Source organism: Bos mutus, chromosome 20, assembly GCF_027580195.1.
Source record: "Bos mutus isolate GX-2022 chromosome 20, NWIPB_WYAK_1.1, whole genome shotgun sequence".
Lineage (NCBI taxonomy): Eukaryota > Metazoa > Chordata > Mammalia > Artiodactyla > Bovidae > Bos > Bos mutus.
In genome coordinates, this window is record NC_091636.1 from 377,373 (window position 1) to 398,354 (window position 20,982).

General features: G+C 44.6%; 1 protein-coding gene across 1 annotated transcript in view; it reads right to left on the reverse strand.

The window, feature by feature from the left end:
• The window catches only part of SLIT3 (slit guidance ligand 3), a 717,795-nt gene that overhangs the window by 195,088 nt on the left and 501,725 nt on the right, over positions 1-20,982 (reverse strand). The window contains exon 6 of the mRNA XM_070357383.1: positions 3,392-3,463. Coding sequence (XP_070213484.1) covers positions 3,392-3,463 — 72 coding nt within the window. The remainder of the gene's footprint in view (positions 1-3,391; positions 3,464-20,982) is intronic.

Consider the following 20,982-nt stretch of genomic DNA (forward strand, 5'->3'; position numbering starts at 1 on the left):
ATCCCCCACTGGGCATGAGTCAAAAATGAGGCTGAGGTGCACAGATTTCAGTCTTTCCAAAAGCTTGTACAGTTCCTTACTCCTCACCGCTAGGGGTTCCTGCCTAGACTCACCCTTTATGTTCAGTGCAACCAACCTCAGCCTGGATGGAAAGAAGTTTTATGGCATTTCCATCCACAGAAAGGATGGAATAATAGGGTGATCCTGTGTGAAATATTTTCAATACTAGTTTTTGTCCCTAAACTTGAGTTAATTTTAAGAGAGATTTCTTTGAGGTAATGGGGACTCTTTCCTTATTTTATACTTTATTCTGCCTCACGTTGGAGAGAAAACATACACGAAATACTATATCTCGTCTTCTTTTATTTCCCCATACCACATGGCATGTGGAAACTTCTTTTCCCAACCAGGGATTGAACCCATGGCCCATGCAGTGGAAGTGCAGAGTCTTAACCACTAGACTGCCAGGGAAGTCGCTATATTTTGTCTTCTTGATTTGCAGGCTTTAAAAGCTTTAGATACTTAGAGATGGCCTTTGTGGGGAGGGTGTGTTTTGCATTTCCCTCCCCGTCCCCCGATGTCTCGGTCTCTCTCTGAAGGATTTATTAAGTTAATATATGATGCCCTCACTTAGCTCCTATTTATTATTAATACTTTATTGTCAAGTTTCTTTATAGTGCCTAAGTTGTGATTACAGAGAAATATTATAAAATGTCAATGTGAAGATGAGATTTGGAAGGTCTGGGGGTGGGGCAGGGAGGGTCTTTAAATGGAGATGTCAGCTCCAGCCAATTTCAGTATGCTCACCATGAAGATGGATGGTTCCAAAGCTATGTGCCTCTGCTGGAAATTAAAAACCCATGGAATACCTGATTATGATTAATTTTAAGTACTTAGCCATGTGAAGCCAAATGACAGTCTCTTTAAAACAAAGCTATTGATCTAGCTTTGTTTAGAATTGAGAAGATAAACTAATCAGATCCTTTGAGCTCTTTACAATGATGGGGAGAGAGAACTTTTTTTTTTCATAGTGAGTTTTTAAGCTTCAAGTTGTGGTGTATCTGGATAAAAAATACATATACATCATGAATATTATATATATATGCACACACACATATATATATATATACATATATATATATAAAATCAGAGTAGACAGGACAGTTCAATTCTGTCCTGGACAGGGGTTTGATGGAGATGAGGGCATGGTGGGAAGAAAGTTAGGGAAGTGGAGGGGACCCCAGGTGACTCAGATGGTAAAGGATCTACCCGCAATTCAGGAGACCTGGGTTTGACCCCTGGGTTGGGAAGATCTCCTGGAGAAGGGAACGGCTACCCACTCCAGTATTCTTGCCTGGAGAATTCCATGGACAGAGGAGCCTGATGGGCTACAGTCCGTGGGGTCGCAAAGAGTCAGACACGACTGAGTGACTACTAGAAATCCTATGTAGTATAGAGGGCATCTCTTAAAGTTTAGGAAACAGAGAGGTAGAATAACTTGGCCAAAGGGACACCACACCCAGGACTCCACACCCAGGGGTGTCTGATTAAAGCTTCTCACTCCCCCCAGACAGCATTCCTGGTGAGGCAAGACGACACCCCGCCAAGCCAAGAGCACTGACATGTGGACTGTCAGGTCATCACAGCTGTTTTGTGGCAGCTAGCCACTTCCATTTCTTGGTCCCTTCCCAGGGAATTTTCTCCTCCTTCTCAAGAAGAAGGTGATATGCTCCCAGCAGCCCTTTCTACAGAAGCTTTTTTTTGCAGTCAGGGAAAATCGCGCCTACCCTTCTCAGCTCCAGCCTCTTGATAAGAGGAGTCCTGGGTTACTAAATTTGGGCTGGCATCCTTTCCCAAGCAGACACGCATTTGGTGCTGGTTCCGGGGTCAGAGTTTGGGTGAGGAGAGACCATCCATCTTAGGAATGACAACCTGACCGACCTCCTGGCTGTGGGTCCTGCCTTTTCTGTACGGGGATTCTCGGCTTTCATCCGATCTCCAGCAGCTTGCAGCATCAGCATCCCCTTGATTTCCCGTGATTCCTCTTGGAATCACCTTCCTTTCACACAGTGTGGAGAGGGTGTCTCCAACCCACTGTTGCTGCCTGTGGGGCCAGGTGAAAAGGAAGGTGGGCCTCCCCTTGTGGACAAAGGGACATTTTAATGTACTCATTCATTCATTTGTTTGACATTTATTCATTCTTCTGGAAGTCAGAGATATGTAACCTGGTGACCATGTGATTTTTTTTTTTTTTAAATTTTCAGGGGAGTGTACCTTGCCCTTATCATTCTGGCTAGAACTGTACCATCAAAATTATTTTTAGAAGCAAGCAATTACAGAAATTGGAAAGGGGAAGTCCCTCCACGATACGGCAACCACCCCCTTCATTTTCCAAGTGAGAGAACGGAGGCTGCAAACACAGACGGCACTTGCCCAAGGTCACACGGCTAATTGAGGGGCCGCGCTGGGGCTGAATCACACGTCTCCCAGCGCAAGTTCTGCTAGGCTTGGTCACCTTCCTCTTCAGGTTTCCCCAAGTCAGAGACAGCTGGAGGTGTAGTTTGGGGCGGGGGAGAACAATCAGAAGGTTTTCTTACACAATCCAATTTTAGTCTGAATGACCCGGGGATGACTCCTAGCTGACTCTCCCCCTGGAAATCAGGTTTCCTTAGCTAGACCCATTTGAAAATCCAGAACACATGAAGACAGCTACACGTTTTTCCTAGACAGGGTATACAAGGTGGTCTTCCGGGGAGGGGTTCATCTCCTCTCATCTTCTCCTTCACCTCCCAGCCCCTGTCACTTTAAGGTTACTGCTTAAAGTTTGGATTTAAACCTGAGATGGGATCACAGGAGCCACGGCCATGACTGGACTTTACTAGCTGTCTGGCACTCCGCCTGGTTCTCTGCCAAGGTCCCTTTCTGATTCTGGGTGATTCCAGCCTCGACCCCGCAGCGCTAGCTCTCCCTCATCTCCCAGACCTGTAACCTGCTCTCTAAGCCCACACTCAGATGCTCCCTGAATGCTCCGGCAGGCACTGGGGGTCTACTCTAGCCCATCTGTTTCATCCAGCAACAAATATCGTGGGAGCATCGGGGGAGAAAGGACTCAATCGAGACTTAATTAACAGGAACCCCAGTTTGTGGGAGGTGAGAAATCACACTTTGCTGCCCGCAAACACTTTGACCAAGGTGAGCTGGAGGGATCTCCCAGTTCCCAATTTTAATAGCACTGCAGCAAAAGACACAGAAACGCATCCACACGGACCCCTGGGCACACACACTCCCCCTGTCTCTTCCTCACCCGGACGGACACTCACACACATACACACACACACACACACACACACACACACACGCACACCAGGCAGCAATCGCAGAATCAACTCACAGGATCTCCAAGTCACGCAGCGCTCGGAAGGCTCCATCTTCAATGCAGCTGATGTGGTTGTTGTCCAGTTGCCTGTGGAAAAGCAAGGGGAGAGCATGAAGGGCTGAGCGGGGGCCGTGCGTGAGCCGGCCGGGCGTCCCCGGTCCCCGAGCACCGGCCCCTCCACCCTCGCGGCTCTGCTCGCCCGCCAGGAGCTCGTGCAGAGCCAGCCTGTCTGCCACGCTGCTGTCTCTCCTCTCTGACTGTCTGAGGGAACTACACAGACGAGCGCACCAAAGGCTGTCAGGTCTCAGTAAATATTAATTGCGCATTTTTTTTTTAGGCAGAAGGGAGTAATTTCATTACATTAGGGCATCCAATCCATTACGAGCTCTTACCGTCATGTCACTGAAACAATTTCATTAAGCTAAAGGCCTGTAAATCATTGGAGGTCACTGCTCTGCCCTCGGTGACCTCCCAGAATGCTTTCTTCCCCCTCGCTCCCTCTCCCTGTCTCCCTTTTACTGGAAGTTGCAGTCTTCCGCTCTGACACAGTGCTAAATCTTTAGGCTTTATCTGCCCAAGAGCAGTGAGGGTGCATGGGGAATATACCAATTCCAAATTAGACTCAACTAATCTAATTTTATAGTCTTTTTATTATTCTAAGCACCAAATGTCTGTGGTGGTTTGATGCCTCTGTGCTTTGTTATGGGGCCCATCTGGTAGGTCATTCTATTGAAGCAGCCTCTGACTAAATACAGATTCCCTCAAACTGCATCAAGCATCATCGACATTAAAGAAACTCATTGATGGAAGCGTTCCTGATGGGGGGAAAAAAGGACTATCGTTATCACTTTAAAGATGTACCACTTAAATTTAAATTGGGGAGAATTAAATGCACCTATTTGGGGACTTTTTTTCTTATTTCCCTTTCCATCTTTTGAGCCTGAAAGCCCTGTCTTTTAAAAAGACGCCTTGACTAATATACATTCCAGTTGGGGACTAAGGTTATTCTAGTTGAGCGATAACAAATAGATACCGCTATCTCAAATCAAAATATGCCTGATGTGTAAGTCAGGAGATTGATCATGACCACACTTCAACTTAAATATCATCTATTATATATATTAAAAAACTCATTTAATTAAAAACTATTTTATACAGAAAATAGTGATTATCACCATACTGTCTTAAATTTTGTGTGTGGAACACACCACGGTCTTTGGAGGAGGAGGAGCAGTAGAAAGAAGTCTAGCTTTGGTGACAAATTCTTGTCTAGACTCCTATTTCTTTCTTTTGTCTCAGACAGAATCAGTCCTCTCAGGTGGAGGGTTCTCTGGCTGCTGGAATTTACACCTGAAACTTGAGCTTGTCTTGCGCCAAGACAACTCTCTGCAGAAGATATGTCAGAGCTGCGTTTGGTAGCCCTCTTGGAGTTTTTATATTCTGCTGAAGGAAGGTGGAATTACAATTATAATCCTGTTATCATTGGAAAAAAATATATAGATGTAGGATTGCATAAATGCACATGAATGAAATATGTACAATCAAAGTGATGGAGTGCATCAGAGCAGATGGGCTCTGCTGCGGTCCCATGGGGAATTGAGTCATCTCAAAAGACGCTCAGGATACAACACACTAAGCATTTAGAATGAAAGAAGCAGCAAGAAATGGGGGTCTCAAGAAGCAGAACCACTCCGTAAGTTGATGAATTCCACATCTAGCCTTCAAAGTCCTTGCTGATGCCAACTCATGCGTTATCTCTGAGTAGTTCCTGCTACCCCAGGTTCTTCCCGAGCCTTTCTTAACCAGAGTTTAGAGAGTGGCCTTTTTGTAGATTTCCCGTAAGTGTTGGAGCCACTGATTCCCCGCAGAAGTTCTATTAAGGCAGTCTAGTACTACTGTCCAACTTCTAGATTTATCATCTGTTTAAAAGGGTCGATGAATCAACAATTTCTGCCCTGCTACAAGGCCACCAAACCTTACCAAGCAGAAATGCAGTGGAGTTGGCATTTGGCTCCCAGAAATTGTTCAATGAACGTGCTGAATTCGGCAAAAACGGGACCATCCACCTAAGTAGAAAAGTCTCTAAATCATCACATTGGGAAGTCTGGGGTAGTGCAGAGAGATGGCCATTTGTGGTGCACCTGCTTTTGTATAGGCATGTTAGAGAGGTCCTGGCTATTAGAATATTGTTTATTTGCTGGATTTTGGAAGCGTTTTCTATTCCTTTTCTTTACGAGAGTGCCAGAAACCAACCAGAATACTCTAAATGTACAGCATTTTACATGGAAAGAATGCAACGTTCCGGGGAGGAAAAAACTCATAGAAAGGAGAAAAAAAGAGAAGTGGTTGAATGAAATGAGAAAGGGTAGAAGGAAAGGATATGTGCAAAAGATTTTAAAAATCCACTACTCAGTCTCCCATCAGGGTTCTGCCGCTCAGGATACAGAGCAGTGGCGACCAAGAGTTGCTGAGAGGGTCCTGCTCATTTTAAGGCTAAAAGCAGAGATGTCTAGTACGCTATCAATTACATGCTGTTTAAATAGTTTTCAGTGGGTGGCACAAGTCAACACCTTGTTGTGTATTAGTAATGGGGAAAACTGAACTTTAATATAAGCATCTCTGTGGGTATATTTTATAGAGTGTGTTGGAAGCCATGAAATGTATCAAAATTTAAAATATTTATGCTGAAATGTGCTTTTCTAGAAGACATTTATTATAATCTAGACTGTCTCCTTTCATTCTAGTCACAGATAAACAGTATCCCCGCTTTGGTAGTAAAGAGTTCTTCCCAAGATGTATTGTTCATTTTGAAAGTCTACGGGGTAAATGCCTGAGAGGGTCTTGTCAGGCAAATGTAAACCCGAGTTATTCACTTCCCAACAATCACATCTGCATGGCACTGAGCCTCAGAGTGTTCATGATACGCTCGTTAATTATCTGCAATCAATTCTTATATTTCCTGCAAATAAGCTAGATCCGTAAAACAAAGTAAATACACACTCGGTCCCGACAAGGTGTCATTTTCTTTCTAAATTACATCTCAGACACATACAACTTAGTCCTGAAGCACAGAAGGGAGGTGAAATAAACGCAAATGTGGCATCTTTCTGTGGGTATTGGGAGAGAAGTGAAATTAGGCACACAGAGACCTTCCAGAGCTAAGGATAAAACGTCTGACTTAGCAGTTTGCCTCCAGGGGTGGACAGAGGCTGCCGACTTGTGTTCTAAGCTTTCTGGTCAAAGGTCCATATAGCGCCTTTGAAGACTCATTCAAAGGTCCTCTAAGGACAAATCAGAAAGCCAAGCACCCCCTCCACACTCTGTTTACTCAAGAATCAGGTGCAAAAGGAACTCCGGGAATGGGAGCACTGAGAACCTGGCCGTCTGAAAGCACCTGGCGGCTCTCTTTCTAGTCTGCCTCGGCAGTGAGAGGTGTGTCTGGCCCTGCTACGGACCCTGACTGCCTGCCGCACAAAATAACCGACCCCAGTGCCCAGCCTAGTGCCAGGGGCTTCACAGCTGTCGCCTATGGTTGTAGGATGAGTCCTTCCAGCGCCACTGTGGCAGGGCTGAGCTCAAAAATATGTGGACGGAAGCTCTAAGCCATAAGCCGCGTGGTTCTGGCTGCGGCCCTGTGGCCCCATCACTAATGACAATGGAGCGGTCCTTCAGGAGCACAGGGTGAGAGGCGGCCTTTCTGCCTCACACATCTCCACTAGCGAGCGTCTGGGGAGTCTGCTTGGAGTGAAGGGAGATTTCCACAGGCGCAGAGTGAGGCTGAGGGGCAGAAAGGCAGTGGGTGGAGGCGGCTCTCACTGTCCTCTGCTTTATACAGAATACTTAATGTGATTTACACTCCCCCACCTGTGAATCAGGCAAGAAGCCCCCAAACATTCATGATATTAAATTAACTGCTCTAATTTCCCTGGGCAGCTCCGATTTCAGCAAATAATGTGAGTTGCTAACATGATACCAAAGTCTGTTTAGAAAGGAATCCTCAGACAAGAACTAAAGGCAGATACCCCAAGAGGAGCTTTTTGACTACTGTATTTTTATACTCTGAGAATATAAACAAGTCAGAAAGGAAAGTCAGCATGAGTGAGGACTTAATCTCCACAAACAGCAGACAGGGAGAGTGGGCTTTTCACTCTTTCCATTTGTAAGCATAGTATTATCACAATTCATCTCTTTCGATTGCAATTTCAAATTTCATAATTGAAGCAGGATGGAAAATATTTTTGTGGCTCAAAAATGAAAAGAAGCATATCTAAATCCTTTTAAAAGGGTTTTAAAAAAACTGATTACAATTTTGAACCATCTACCGATCTCTCAACCACCACCATCACACAACAAGAAATGAAAGAAAATTTCATGATTTCAATGATACATTTGAGACTCTGTGAGGAATACCTTGAAAGTAGAAATCTCCAGAAACAGGTTTTTGGAGAGCTGGAAGAAAAGAATTCCCAACTAGTTATCTAGATGCAGTGTCTACACTCTATACTCCAGAGTACACCTACCCAGATGTTCACCTCTCATCCAGATGTTCTGGGGACCCAGCATCTCAGCCCGGGGACGGTTAAACTTAGCCTCAGGGCACTGCCAGTCTGGGCCTCAAATCCAGCTGCAGTGCCTTGCTCTAGGACTGCAGCTAGAGTTGCTGCAGTCCTTCTGATGCTAAATGGGCAAAGTAGCTGAAGTTTAGCACCCTCTGCAGTTAAACAGTTTGGTAATTTCCAAGCAAAACTATCTACATGAAATGTGTGAAATAAAGAAATGGAAGGACTTCTGCACGAAATTTGCAAGGGAAGCCTAATAAGAAATTCAAAGCAAGTCTGTGGTCTCGGAATCCAGCTAATGAACTTATAGTTAAAGATCCTGTTAGAGCAACTGAGTATTATTAGATGTTCACACTGTATTAGGGACTGGGATAGAGAATGAAGTGTGAGATACCCTTTGAAAGTATCTGGAAGGTTACCTGCGGTGCTTACATTTCAACTATCTTAAAATGTATAAGAGAATTCTAAAAACTATAGATGTGCTCCAATATATACATATTCAAAGTGTATTTCTACACCAAGGAGAAATAGAATTTTGCAACTATGAAAAGAAAATAAAAGAAAAACCCTGGGGAAACCCCTGTTTTCTTAAAACAATCCAGAAGACAAAACACAAAGTAGCTTTGACTGGCTCTTCTTTTTCTCGCCAGCATTCAATTGTCCTTTAAGAAGAAAACAAGAAATCTAGTGGCATTTCTGAAGGTTGTTTTATATGACAGTTTAACATTCTAAAAAAATCATTATTGAAAAACATAGAAGTATTTGTCTTCTGCTGGTAGGGTCTTCAAAAGAAAAAAAATAAAGCTCAAGGTTATTTTAACTGGCAAAAGGAAAAAAATTGCGTTCAAAAGAAATGCAGACACTTCATATAATTGAACACTGGTCACACTCTGTAGGCAAATCGAACACTTGATCCAAGCCACAGTCTGCTAATGAATTGTCACTGTCTCTCATCATTAAGGAGCTACTGTAATTCTGCATTAAAACAACATCTCAAATGAGCAAAAGGAGGTTTATCTATTATTTTGCACATTTTGTACACTTGTCCACCAGACCCAAGAATACATGCATATAGATTTGTTTACTGATCTATGAATTATTTATGTATCCACAGAGATTCCTATATATAGAACTGACAACTTTATGCCTATTTCTCCTACATAATAATTACATGCACTGTCTCCCTATTGTATACATATAAATGCAAAAGTATATTATAAAACAGGTAAAGTAAGTGGTATTGACTTCTGAAATTCAATGTGCCTGCATCCGTCATACTTACAGAGTAATTTAGATAATTAGGTGATTGTCAGCATTCCCAAACCTCAATCAACCAAACCCACTTTGCAAAGGACACAGTCTTAGGTTAATTAAGCTCTCTGATCAGAACATTCTGCCTAGAATGTAGTTAAAAACTGAAGCATGAATCTGTTTTGCCAAGTAGCGTTATGCATACTTTGCCACATGGCTAGCGTAATACCTTTTATTTAGTATATATCATATTGCTGTTTGACATATGCAACTTCTCAGCAGGAAAATAACTGCATCCACTCCAGTAGATGCTCCCGAACTCAAGCTCTGCAATAATGCCAACCCAGATGATGGATTAGCACCAAAGCAGCATGCCAGACCTTGGAGAATAAAGGCGTGTTTTACACATCGCTGGGAAATATCAATAACTCCACTTCTGTGTTTACACAGTTTCCGGTTTGTTGGGGATTTGGCAAATGAACTTGTGCAGAAAAATGCAGGGGTGGGGGTGGTTAGAAATCCCTGCAAATTAATTTAGCAGGAAGGATGGTTGTCAGGAAGACGCTGAGCTCTCGTTTATTTTGGACAAGTTTCAGAAACAGATTTCTGGCTTTTCTAGATAAATAAAACAATAACAAAAACCACGCAGATAAAGGGCAAATCAAACGAACACACCCCCTATTCATAATGAGAGAACTTCTTTTCTTTCTAAGCAACTTTTAGACCAAGGGACAGAGGAAGTTTGGCTATTGTTGTAAAATGAGCTCTCTTGTTTTGAGGCCTGCTTCACATCCAGCCTTTCTTCTGTCAACCTGATGTGAAGACTAAAGCTCTTTAGAGCTAGGATGTGCAACTTAAACACGTTTGCCCGGAACTTCCCTGTTTAAGTATGGAGACTTCTGAGACTGCTCTAGGAAACTCTTCTGTCCCAGGCGCTGTATTAAACCTCTGGTGCTGACTCTGTTGGAAACATTTATTCTCAGCACCAGTTTACTTAAATCCTATAATGTCTGTTGTTTCACAAACTCAGCTTTCAGTTACATCAACTCTAAAAGGCTCCTTACTGCAGCTACTGTAAAACGGGCTGCTCCTTTAAACACTCCTGCAACTAGGCTAATGGGAGCCCTCAAAGTGGCTGATACATTCTAATGTGATTCTTAACTTTGCTCATCAGGAATTATTGATAAAATTTCTTTGTAAGAAGCATCCTTGCTGATGTCATGAATACTCAGAGGCCAAACAAATAAAAGGCTATCTCCATAGTGATGGGGGCAGGTTTGTGGTTTCCTTAGTTACACTCTTGAGTGATAACCATCTGGGGTTCCTCCCTGGCAGAGGGGAAAGGGAGTTAGAACCTGGAAAGATGAAATGTGCTTTTGTTAACAGGCCTGAGAGTTATCTCCCACATCTCTGTGTTTGACTTTTTTTTAAATCAACCAGTACAAACTGTAGTGAGTTTTAAAATTTTTTTCATCCTTGTGGGGTTTTGGAAATTTTCCCTTTGGACTCTGGAGAGAAACTATTTCAGCCGTGAGAATATGACCCGTATGCGCAGCCAGAGCAGAGAATTTCTTCTAAGCCCGAAGCGGCTGCGGGCTTCAGAGCCCAGACAGGATGCTGGTTTTCATTCAAATACAGGAGTCCTAAGCAACACTCCTCTGGGCTGAAGTTGAGGATCTCTTGGCCCCCATCACAGGAGGGCAGGGGTGGCTTCCTAAGACTTCAAAAAGATCTCGGTTTCCCTTTAAAAAAATCACATGGATCTCTCATGTAGAAATTAAAAAAACTGTCTTGAATTCATTCACCTTTCCAACCCATATTAACTACTAACTTCTGGGAACTCTCAGTATTTGCTATGTGTCTTTTTCATAAAATGGAAGACTAGGGCTCTTGTAAATCTCTGGCATGTGAATAAGGAGTCACATCAGCCCCCGGGGACCTTGAGTCTCAAGGTTTTGGGTTTGCTTGGGGCTTGCTACTCCTTTCTTCTGTCCTGTTTCTCCCTCTTGGAATGGGACCCTCTGTCCTCTACCTGTCCCACCATTGTGTTTTGGAAGCAGATATATATGTGATTTCACAGGTTCACAGCTTTTGCCTCAGAATGACCCAATAGCTCGAGTCCCACCCATATCTGATTTAGGTGATATTTAGAGGAGACTTTAGACCCCAGTTCGATTCCTGGGTTGGGAAGATCCACTAGAGAAGGGATAGGCTCCCCACTCCAGTATTCTTGGGCTCCCCTGGTGGCTCAGCTGTTAAAGAATCCACCTGCAATGAGGGAAACCTGGGTTGGATCCCTGGGTTGGGAAGATCCCCTGGAGAAGGGCAAGGCTACCCACTCCAGTATTCTGGCCTGGAGAATTCCATGGACTGTATCATTCATGGGGTCACAAAGAGTTGGACACAATTGAATGACTTTCACTGGACTTCAGACTTTTAAGTTGAGGCTGGACTGAGTGTGGATCTACTGGGATGGAATGAATGTATTTAGCATGTGAGAAGGATGTGAATTTGGGGGATCAGGGGCAGAATACTATAGACTGAATGTGTCCTTCCACCAAATTCATATATTGAGGCTTATCCCCCAAAGAGACTAGGAGGAGGGACCTTTGAGAGGTGATTAGGACATGAAGGCAGAACTCTCATGGATGGGATAAACGTCTTTATAAAAGAAGCCCTAGAAAGCTTCCTTGCCTTGCATTGTGTGACCGTATACCAAATAGACAGCTATTTAGGAAGCAGGACCCCAGCACACACAGAATCTGCTGGCACCTTGATCTGGGACTTACCAGCCTGCAGAACCGTGAGAAACACACATCTACTATTTATAAGCCACCCAGTTTATGACATTTTTGTTACAGGAGCCTGAACAGACTATGCACCGTCCATGCACCCAAGTCTCAACTTCCTCTTCTGTGAAATGGAGATAACATTTAACCTGAAAGGAAATTTCCAGTATGAAAATGATGAAATGTATGCACTCTGAAAATGTGGCCTTGCTTAATTTTCTTTGCTTTGAAATAAATAATATTAAATATAAGAATTTGACTCACATAATCTCTAAAGGCTCTTTCAGCTCGGAAGATGTGCAGCCTGAGGTCAATTTCTTATGAGATTTTTAAAGAAAAAGTTCCTGCTCATCTTACTCAGATCCTGCTGTGATTTGAGCTTATCTCTTTATCCCTTCTTCCATCCCAGACCAAAGAATCTATTATTGAGATATTCAATATATTCTTTCTGGACTGAGGGCAGCAGTTCAGACTCACATGCTCTTTGTACTTCTCCAGCTGATATGAGATTGAAATACAAGAAGCCATCAAAACCCTGCATGGAAGACAACACAAAATTTTCTCTCACCAGGACAATGATATCCATATGTACAGCTCCCATAGGCATGAACCACTAAGGAGGGTAATTACAAAATTTAACCTAATTTTTGTGTGGCCATTTGCAGTTAATAAACAATCAGCTAATGTCTGGAGCACCTAAACTAGTGAAATCCATACCATCATCTATGGGGTATCATTTCTTCATCTTAATATTCCTTCATCTGTACACAAATGTTGAACAACTCCCTGTGGCCTATGCTGTAAACTGTTACAACAACAATCCAACCACAATAATTGTTGCACAGAGTACATATTCACATTTATTAGGCATTAAGTATTGGGCTGAGCATCTTCAATATGTTCATTAAGTTGGGTCTTACAACATTAGTACTCCAATTTTACAGAAAAGGCAACTAAGGATGAGTTCCAGCTCTCAGCTTGGCTTTGAATCCAGATCAGTCCATTGCCCACAGTGACTGCAGGCGATGCTGCTTTTTTTGTACACGGCCCAAACTTCTTAGCATGGCACTGCCCACCTCACCTCTGCACCAGAGAAGAGTACCACACACTCACTCATGCTAGTCCTTTTCCTCTCCTCTGGGAAATCCCTTCCCCTCCATCAAGGCCCCCCTCAAAGCTCACATCCTCTATGAAACTTTCCTGTGCAAACTCAGCCAAAATGAACCACCCTCTCCAAAACCTCCATTAAATTGCTTATTTCACATCAGTAGAACTAGCTGCAAACATAGAAGGAAATCAAGGTTCAGAGAGGTTATGTAGCATTTTCAAGGCCACTCAGTGAATGCATTGAAGAATCAGGTTCATACCTGTCTCCCTGCCTGGGAGCCTGAGGTTTCATCCTACTGGTATGCTGCCTCTCTCTGACTTTTGGTGTGGAGGGACAGGGAGCCTGTTATGACTTAACTCACTCATCTTTGCATAGAAAGAGGCTGGTGAGAAATGTCAAGGTTGGTCTCAGCATGTCACTGGGTCCCAGTTGCTTTCACTGGCTTGCAAGCATTCTGACCCAGAAGATGGGAGGTGAGGGCAGTACAGTCCCCTCACCTCCCCTGTGTGTGTCTGAATTAGATTACCTGGGAGTCCCAGGCCAATCGACTTTTTAGCAGCATTGGGGAAAGCAGGCTGATTTTAGCTCCAGTTTCTGGGAATAATGAGGAGGGACCTCCACCCTAAGGAGATTGCCACCATTCCAGGTCACCTACTGAGATGGATGGGCAGCCTCCTGACAAGGCTGGCAGTTTAGAGCTTCTCGAGCAGGGGCAAGGCACATCCAGAGAAATGGCTCTTCTTGCTCCAGGCAAGTGGCCAATTACACAGATTTTAATCAGTCTTTCCAGGGCCTGACCTTCCCCAGTGTGACGCAGGTCTGTCTTCTAAAGGTATACATGCCACAGGTCCTGAAAGAACTAGGTAGCCCTCAGCAGGTCGTGTACTTGGATGTACGGGGTCAGTGGCCATTAGCGAGGCATCACTCAAAGATATCTTTGTGGCAGCAGAAGCCAATTAAAATGTGTCTTGTAAGCTCAGTGTAAGGGGATATCAAGGTCTGTGTAATTAACTGTTGAAAAAAGGGGCATCAAAACTCAGCAACATGGGCAATGCTGATAACTACGTTCAATTCAGCAAATGCACAGAACTGAAATACTCTAGGAAAAGGCCAGCTTCTTTTTCTAAACTAGGACTTGTAATGAATAATGGATGCCTGGATTCACTGGCAACAGGACAGCAGGGGCAGGATCTGTCTTGCTCACAACTGCACCTTCTTCACAGCACCTGGCACATAGGAAGTACCTGGTGCAAAACCCTAGGGGGTCACAATGAGGTACTGCTTTACCCCCACTAGGATAACTAGACTCCAAAAAGATGGAAAGCAAGTGCTGGCAAGGATGTGGAGAAATGGGGACCCTCCTACATGGCTGGAGGGAATGTAAAATGGTACAGCCACTCTAAAAGACAGTTTGATGGTTTCTCAAAAGTTTGAACATAGAATTACCCAAAGATCCAGCAACTCTACTCTGAGGGATATACTTAAAAAAACAGAAAACAGTGTTCAAACAAAAATTTGTACACAAATGTGCATCAGTTCAGTTCAGTTCAGTCGCTCAGTCGTGTCCGACTCTTTGCGAGCCCATGAATTGCAGCACGCCAGGCCTCCCTGTCCATCACCAACTCCCGGAGTTCACTCAGACTCACGTCTATCGAGTCAGTGATGTCATCCAGCCATCTCATTCTCTGTCGTCCCCTTCTCCTCCTGCCCCCAATCCCTCCCAGCATCAGAGTCTTTTCCAATGAGTCAACTCTTTGCATGAGGTGGCCAAAGTACTGGAGTTTCAGCTTTAGCATCATTCCTTCCAAAGAAATCCCAGGGCTGGTCTCCTTCATGTTCATAGGACTATTTATAATAGCCCAAAGGCAGAAACAATTCAAACACAGCCAATGGATGAATGAAGAAACAAACTGTGGTACATCCATACAATGGAATATTATTCAGTCGTTAAAAAGGAATGAATCCTGATCATACTACAACATGATGAACCTTGAAAACAAAGGGTCAGACAAAAAAGGACCTGTGTTGTATGACTCCATTTATGTGAAATATCCAGAACCTATAATCTACAGAAACAGCAAACGGATTAACAGCTGCTGGAGACTGGGGGTGAGGGAGGGATGGGAGGGGCTGCTTAATGGGCACAGGGTGTCCTCTGGGGGGATAAGAACGCTGTAGGTCAAAATGATGGCTGTGCAACACTGTGGGCGTACTAAATGCCGCTGAACTGCATACTCTAAGATGGTGAAGTCTATGTTATATGAATTTCACATTTAAAAAAATTAAAACGAGGAGCTTTCTGAGGGCATCCCATTGCGAGAGCAATTCCCCTGTAACAACATCACAGGAAAAGGCAGGGAAACCTAGGACCAGGTCTTACATTGGGCACAATCAGGCAGGAAACCCAATTCGGCTTGATGTGGAAAAAACGTATCTTGGCATTTGTAGAGCAATGAGAAAGATGGAAAGAAACAAGGCGGGGGGCGGAGGGGGGCGGTGGTTGGGGAATTATTTGCAGCAAATTTTAAAACTCTCTCCTGGCTGGCTTTGGGCACACTACCAGTCACTCTACACTTAGGAAAAAATAAAATTGGTTTAAGCAAGAGAATGAGGATCCTAAACTTGATGGAAAGGGCCAAAATCACCTTCTCTATTCTCAAGGCAAATATAAAATGCTGGGGGATTAGCCACTATTTTGTATTTTCCACACCACTGCTCTCTCCTCTCCGTGGGTAGCCAGCATAGATAACTCGGTAGATTGTGTCTGCATTTCAGAAGCCGAGTTCCTCACTTTGTTTTCACCCTTCTCGGGACTGGTTCTCTGGGTTCCCTCTCTGAGAAGGCTGGAAAAGAGGCCTTGGGCTTTCCTTCGAGGCAGAGACAATAGCGCCTCTCACTAGAAACCCTTCCCTGGCTGGGCGTCTGGTCTGTGTGGGCTGTGGGAGCCCTCAGGCGAGGTTTGTGGGCAGAGTAAGGATGGAGGCCAGCTGACAAAGGTGAGTCATCTTCCTGCCTGCTGGGCTCCGAATTCCCACAGGACTCTGCGCAGCCACACTGCTCTCACTGAGCTGGATAAATCCAAAAAAATTTGGATTAGAAAGAAGAGGCCAGAAAAACAAAAGAGAGAAAGAGCCAGAAGCCAGAGGGGTCCTTGTGAGATGGTTCCCACCTGGGTACTTAGGTGAAAGCCAGGTTAACCAACAAGCATCCATGTCCGGATCCACTGTTTCTGACTTTCTGTTGTGGCTACTTTAGTTTAGCTGGCCATACCCAGCCTGATGGCTCAGCAGGTAAAGAGTCTGCCTGCAACGCAGGAGACACAGGAGATGCAGGTTCGATCCCTGGGTCAGAAGAGCCCCTGGAGTAGGAAATGGCAAGCCTCTCCAGTATTCTTGCCTGGAAATCCCATGGACAGAGGACCCTGGTGGTTTACAGTCCACGGGGTTGCAGAGTTGTACACAACTGAGTGACTAAACACACACACACACACACACACACACACACACGCACAGCCTCAAAGAAGTTTCTAATTCCTCTCCTGATTCCAGGAAAAAGAAATGAGGACATGCTCCCACTTCAGAACTAAGGATAAGAAACACCACACTGGGTGGGGTGGGGGGAGGCACACTGGTTCTCTTTTTCTCATTTGCCAGTAGTACAGTTTTATCTAAGACACTGTGGTTTAGTGGGGAAAATAAAAACAATTTGCTTGGGAAGCAGAAGACAAGGATCTCTGACCTTGCTGAGTCGTGGTCTAACTTCTGTAGGCTAAAATTTCCCTGTCAGTCAAAGACATAAAATAGATGATTTCTATGCGCGCCTCATGAGCAGACATTCAGGGCTGCAGAATATTATTCCAGCCTCTGGATCCTCACATGAGGACTTCCTTATTTTGTTGTTATACTATCCAAGGAGTGAGATTTGATTTTAATGCAGTATGTCGAGAATGCAAATATGAGTTTCTTCTTGTCTGGAACAGTTAAAGACAGGAAACTTTCAAAGCACTAGAGATCTGAACAGTAGGTTGGGGGAAAAATACAAAAATGAATGAAACGTGCTATCAACTTCTTCCAAACTGCTCATGGGACCCCACCAAGCTCAGACGCCCTCACCAGTGCCTATGGGGTAGAGATTTGTGGAGCACATTGCAGATAAGACAAGTCCAGCTCTCTCAGGCTTCTGGATGCTTCTGGGGTTAGCAATAAGGGGTTAGGCTCCTTTTGCTTCATCTCCTTGAAGTGTACCCTTTTAGAAACAGTATTTCTTCCCATTAGTCACAGAGGTGATTTTTGTTGTTGTTTTTAAAACTTTTTTTTTTTTAATGTAGACCATTTTTAAGGTCTTTATTCAATTTTGTTACAATATTATTTCTGTTTTATGTTTTGGTTTTTTGGCTGTGAGACAGGTGGGATGTTAGGTCCCCAACCAAGGGCTGAACCCACTGCACCCCCTGCATTGGAAGGTCAAATCTTAACTTCTGGATCACCAGGGAAGTCCCAGAAATGACTTTTGAAAAGCACTGAATAATTTTTCAGTGGCATCAGAAAATGAAGGCTAGTCACCCACATCTCACAGGGGGCCGACACAATGTAGAACACAGCCTCTGAATGCAGAAGGGAGAAAACCACCCTGGGGCGATACCCTCAAGTTGAGTAGATTTATGGAGAAGCTGCTGGGAGGAGCCAGGGCAGAGAAGGAGCCTTCTAGGGTTTTCCCACGATTTGTCAGTAAAGTACATTAACAATGGGAATGCTTACCCCCAGAAACAAACTTGGGATTGGCACTGCTCTTTCTGGCAAGTTCACTCTATTTTTATATCCTAGACTGAGCAACTTCACTTTCCCTTTTCATTTTCATGCATTGGAGAAGGAAATGGCAACCCACTCCAGTGTTCTTGCCTGGAGAATCCCAGGGACGGGGGAGCCTGGTGGACTGCTGTCTATGGGGTCGCACAGAGTCGGACACGACTGAAGCGACTTAGCAGCAGCTTGGGGCAATGGCAACCCACTCCAGGACTCTTGCCTGGAAAATCCCATGGACGGGGGAGCCTGGTGGGCTGCAGTCCATGGGGTCGCTAGGATTCGGACACGGCTGAGTGACTTCCCTTTCACTTTTTACTTTCATGCATTGGAGAAGGAAATGGCAACCCACTCCAGTATTCTTGCCTGGAGAATCCCAGGGACAGAGGAGCCTAGTGGGCTGCGTCTGTGGGGTCGCACAGAGTCGGACACGACTGAAGCGGCAGCTAAATGTTAGTTCCCTCACAGCCCTTGAAATTTCAAGCGCTATTTTTCCAGCCTCTCGCACTCTCCCTGCGGAGCATGCTCCTCTCCGTGCATGAAGTCCCCGGAAGCAGCCCGTCACGCATCGGGCGCCCAGAGCGCCGAGCTCCCGCATCTGCCGCTGTCCTCGGAGCCCGAGCCCGGCAGGCACAAACGCAGCAGCCTGCGTCTCCCTATGTCGCCTAAGTTCTTCCATTCTTTTTGTTTTCCCCTTAAGAAATTCGTTTTCAAAAAAAAAAAAAGAAATTCGTTTTCAAATTCACCATCCCAGGTTCCAACTTCCCATCCTGGGTTCTGAACATCCTGTCCCAGGCACCCACATCCTCAGCAGAGGACACAGCACATTTTCACCCCAGTACTCTGGTTCCTTTACCCCCGGCCAGACTGGATTCAGGGGTTCGAGATTCATTTGTGAACTGTAGAACGGGGGTGACCCCTGCCACAAACGAGTCTCCTCTAGACAGAGGGCAAATGAAACTGGAGATGGGCTGAGCCCAGCGGTCCTGGCACAATGAAGGGTGCCATCTCTCAGGACTCGAAAACAGAAACGTCGGAACCCATCTGATCAGAGGAAAGGGTTGGGTAGGGTTACTCAGAGCTAACATTTCCTTTGTCTGTGATGGATAGCCACTTTCGAACTATTTCCTTCCTGAGTTTTCCTTTGGTCAGTGTCGCGGGGGAAACGGGGGGTGGAGGAATGGGGTCTATTTCGGTCACAATGTTCTATGGACCTCTCCAAGAAGAGTGCAGGGCTAGAATTGTGTCTGTACAAAAGGTTTGCATTAACTGTAATGAAGCAAATGACAAAATCAATAAAGCGGGAATTGTGCGGCTGTCATAAAGATGATGTAAATCCAGGGTTCACGATGGTTATGAAGCTATTTAGAATTGTAATTAAAACCAGCACCATTTTTTTTCAAGATAAAAGCCCCTTTGACAACCATAAATGCAAGCTACAGGAAATTTTCAACAAATATATTCAAAATTAATGTATGGCACAAAGATGGCATAAATTAACGGTGGATAATCCATAAGCCCAGGCTTCGGAATGTAAGAGCACTGAGTAAAGAGATTTCGATTTTGCATTTGGTTTTCAAGCGATGTGGTTTTCAATTTTAATCAAGTTAAAGCTTGACAGAGCACTTAGAAACTCTGAATGAATGGCATATTTCTGACAACTACTTTTCAATGAGACTGAAAATGCTGTCTCTGTATTTGTACAACTTGAGATCTGACAGCATTTGCTATTTTATGCATCCCAGATATTTCAGAGGAGAATCTAAGGTGTGGGGGGGTGTGTAGGAGGAGATGACCTTCTTGTTTCATTCAGGAGTGGGAGTGGATGAAGTGGGGGAGGCACAGGATGGGAGGTCCAGTCTTTTGGTACTGATGAGCTATCTTCCTTGGAGTTTCTTTTGAGTCCTGATTAGAAACTGTAACACTGAGATGTCTTGGGAAACATCCACCTACCTACCTATCTATTCACCTAACTTCAGAGCATCACTGCTTGCTTTTAGGTCATGGACAATATACCCTACTATGGCCTTCAGCCCCGCTGAAGGAGATTCTAGCCCTCTGGGTGATTTTAAGAGTCACTGAATATCAGTGTTGGGAGCAATCTCAGAGATCATCAGGTCCAAGTCTGTCATTTTTAACAGAAGAGGAAAGTGAGGATTAGAGAGAGAAAGAAATACTTAAAATCGTAGGATAGCATTAGGCAGTGTACTCCGGACCTGATCAAGAACCCCTCAGGTCACACTATTTGGAGCGGAAGGAGTGACATATGCTAAGTCAGTGAAAAACTAAGACAGAAAATGGTGATTAAATTGCATTGTCAAGTCTGAAGTGCCACTAGAATTCAGATATGCTTGATTCTTTCAATCTACTTGGGGCTTCAAGTGTGGTAAGGAGGTGGTTGGAGGAGAGAGTAGGTAGGAACTGAGGAATCCCAGTGATTGAGGGGTGTATTCATGTTCTTTGCTTTTTCTGTATTTTATGATGACTTGACATCTTAAGGGGTCTTGAGACTTTAGGGAGAGGCTGCCCCTCCCAGAGCTAGTTAAGTCCTTCAGATAATGAACAATTGACCAGTGAGCCCATCTTTCACATACAAACCAAATGGTCCCCAAGTACCTTCTTTGCCTAATTCTCACACACTGAGCCAGTATCAGTGTGTGAGTCACTCAGTCATGTTGGACTCCTCGTGACCCGTGGACCACAGCCCACCAGGCTCCTCTGTCCATATGATTCTCCAGGCAAGAATACTGGAGTGGGTTGCCACTCCCTTCTGCTGGCCTTCTTCCCGACCTAGGGATCAAACAATATTTCCCCTCCCTAAATCACCCCAGGACCTGGTGCCAGGCTAACAGGATAGTCCCTCTGCCCCAAGGCCTGAAATTATTCAGACTGGCTGATCCCAAGCTGTTTACAGAGTTCTGCTTGACTTTCCCAGGAATCCTCAATACAGTCTGCGATCCTTCCCTCTTACTTCTGCCTCCTGCTCTGGTGCTTCCTGGTGTGGCCCTGCGTGGCATGGTGTGCCTCACATTTCTAGGAGAGCTCTGAGGAATGATGAATTTTTCTTTCAATGGCATTGACCTCCCTGTGTTATCACTCA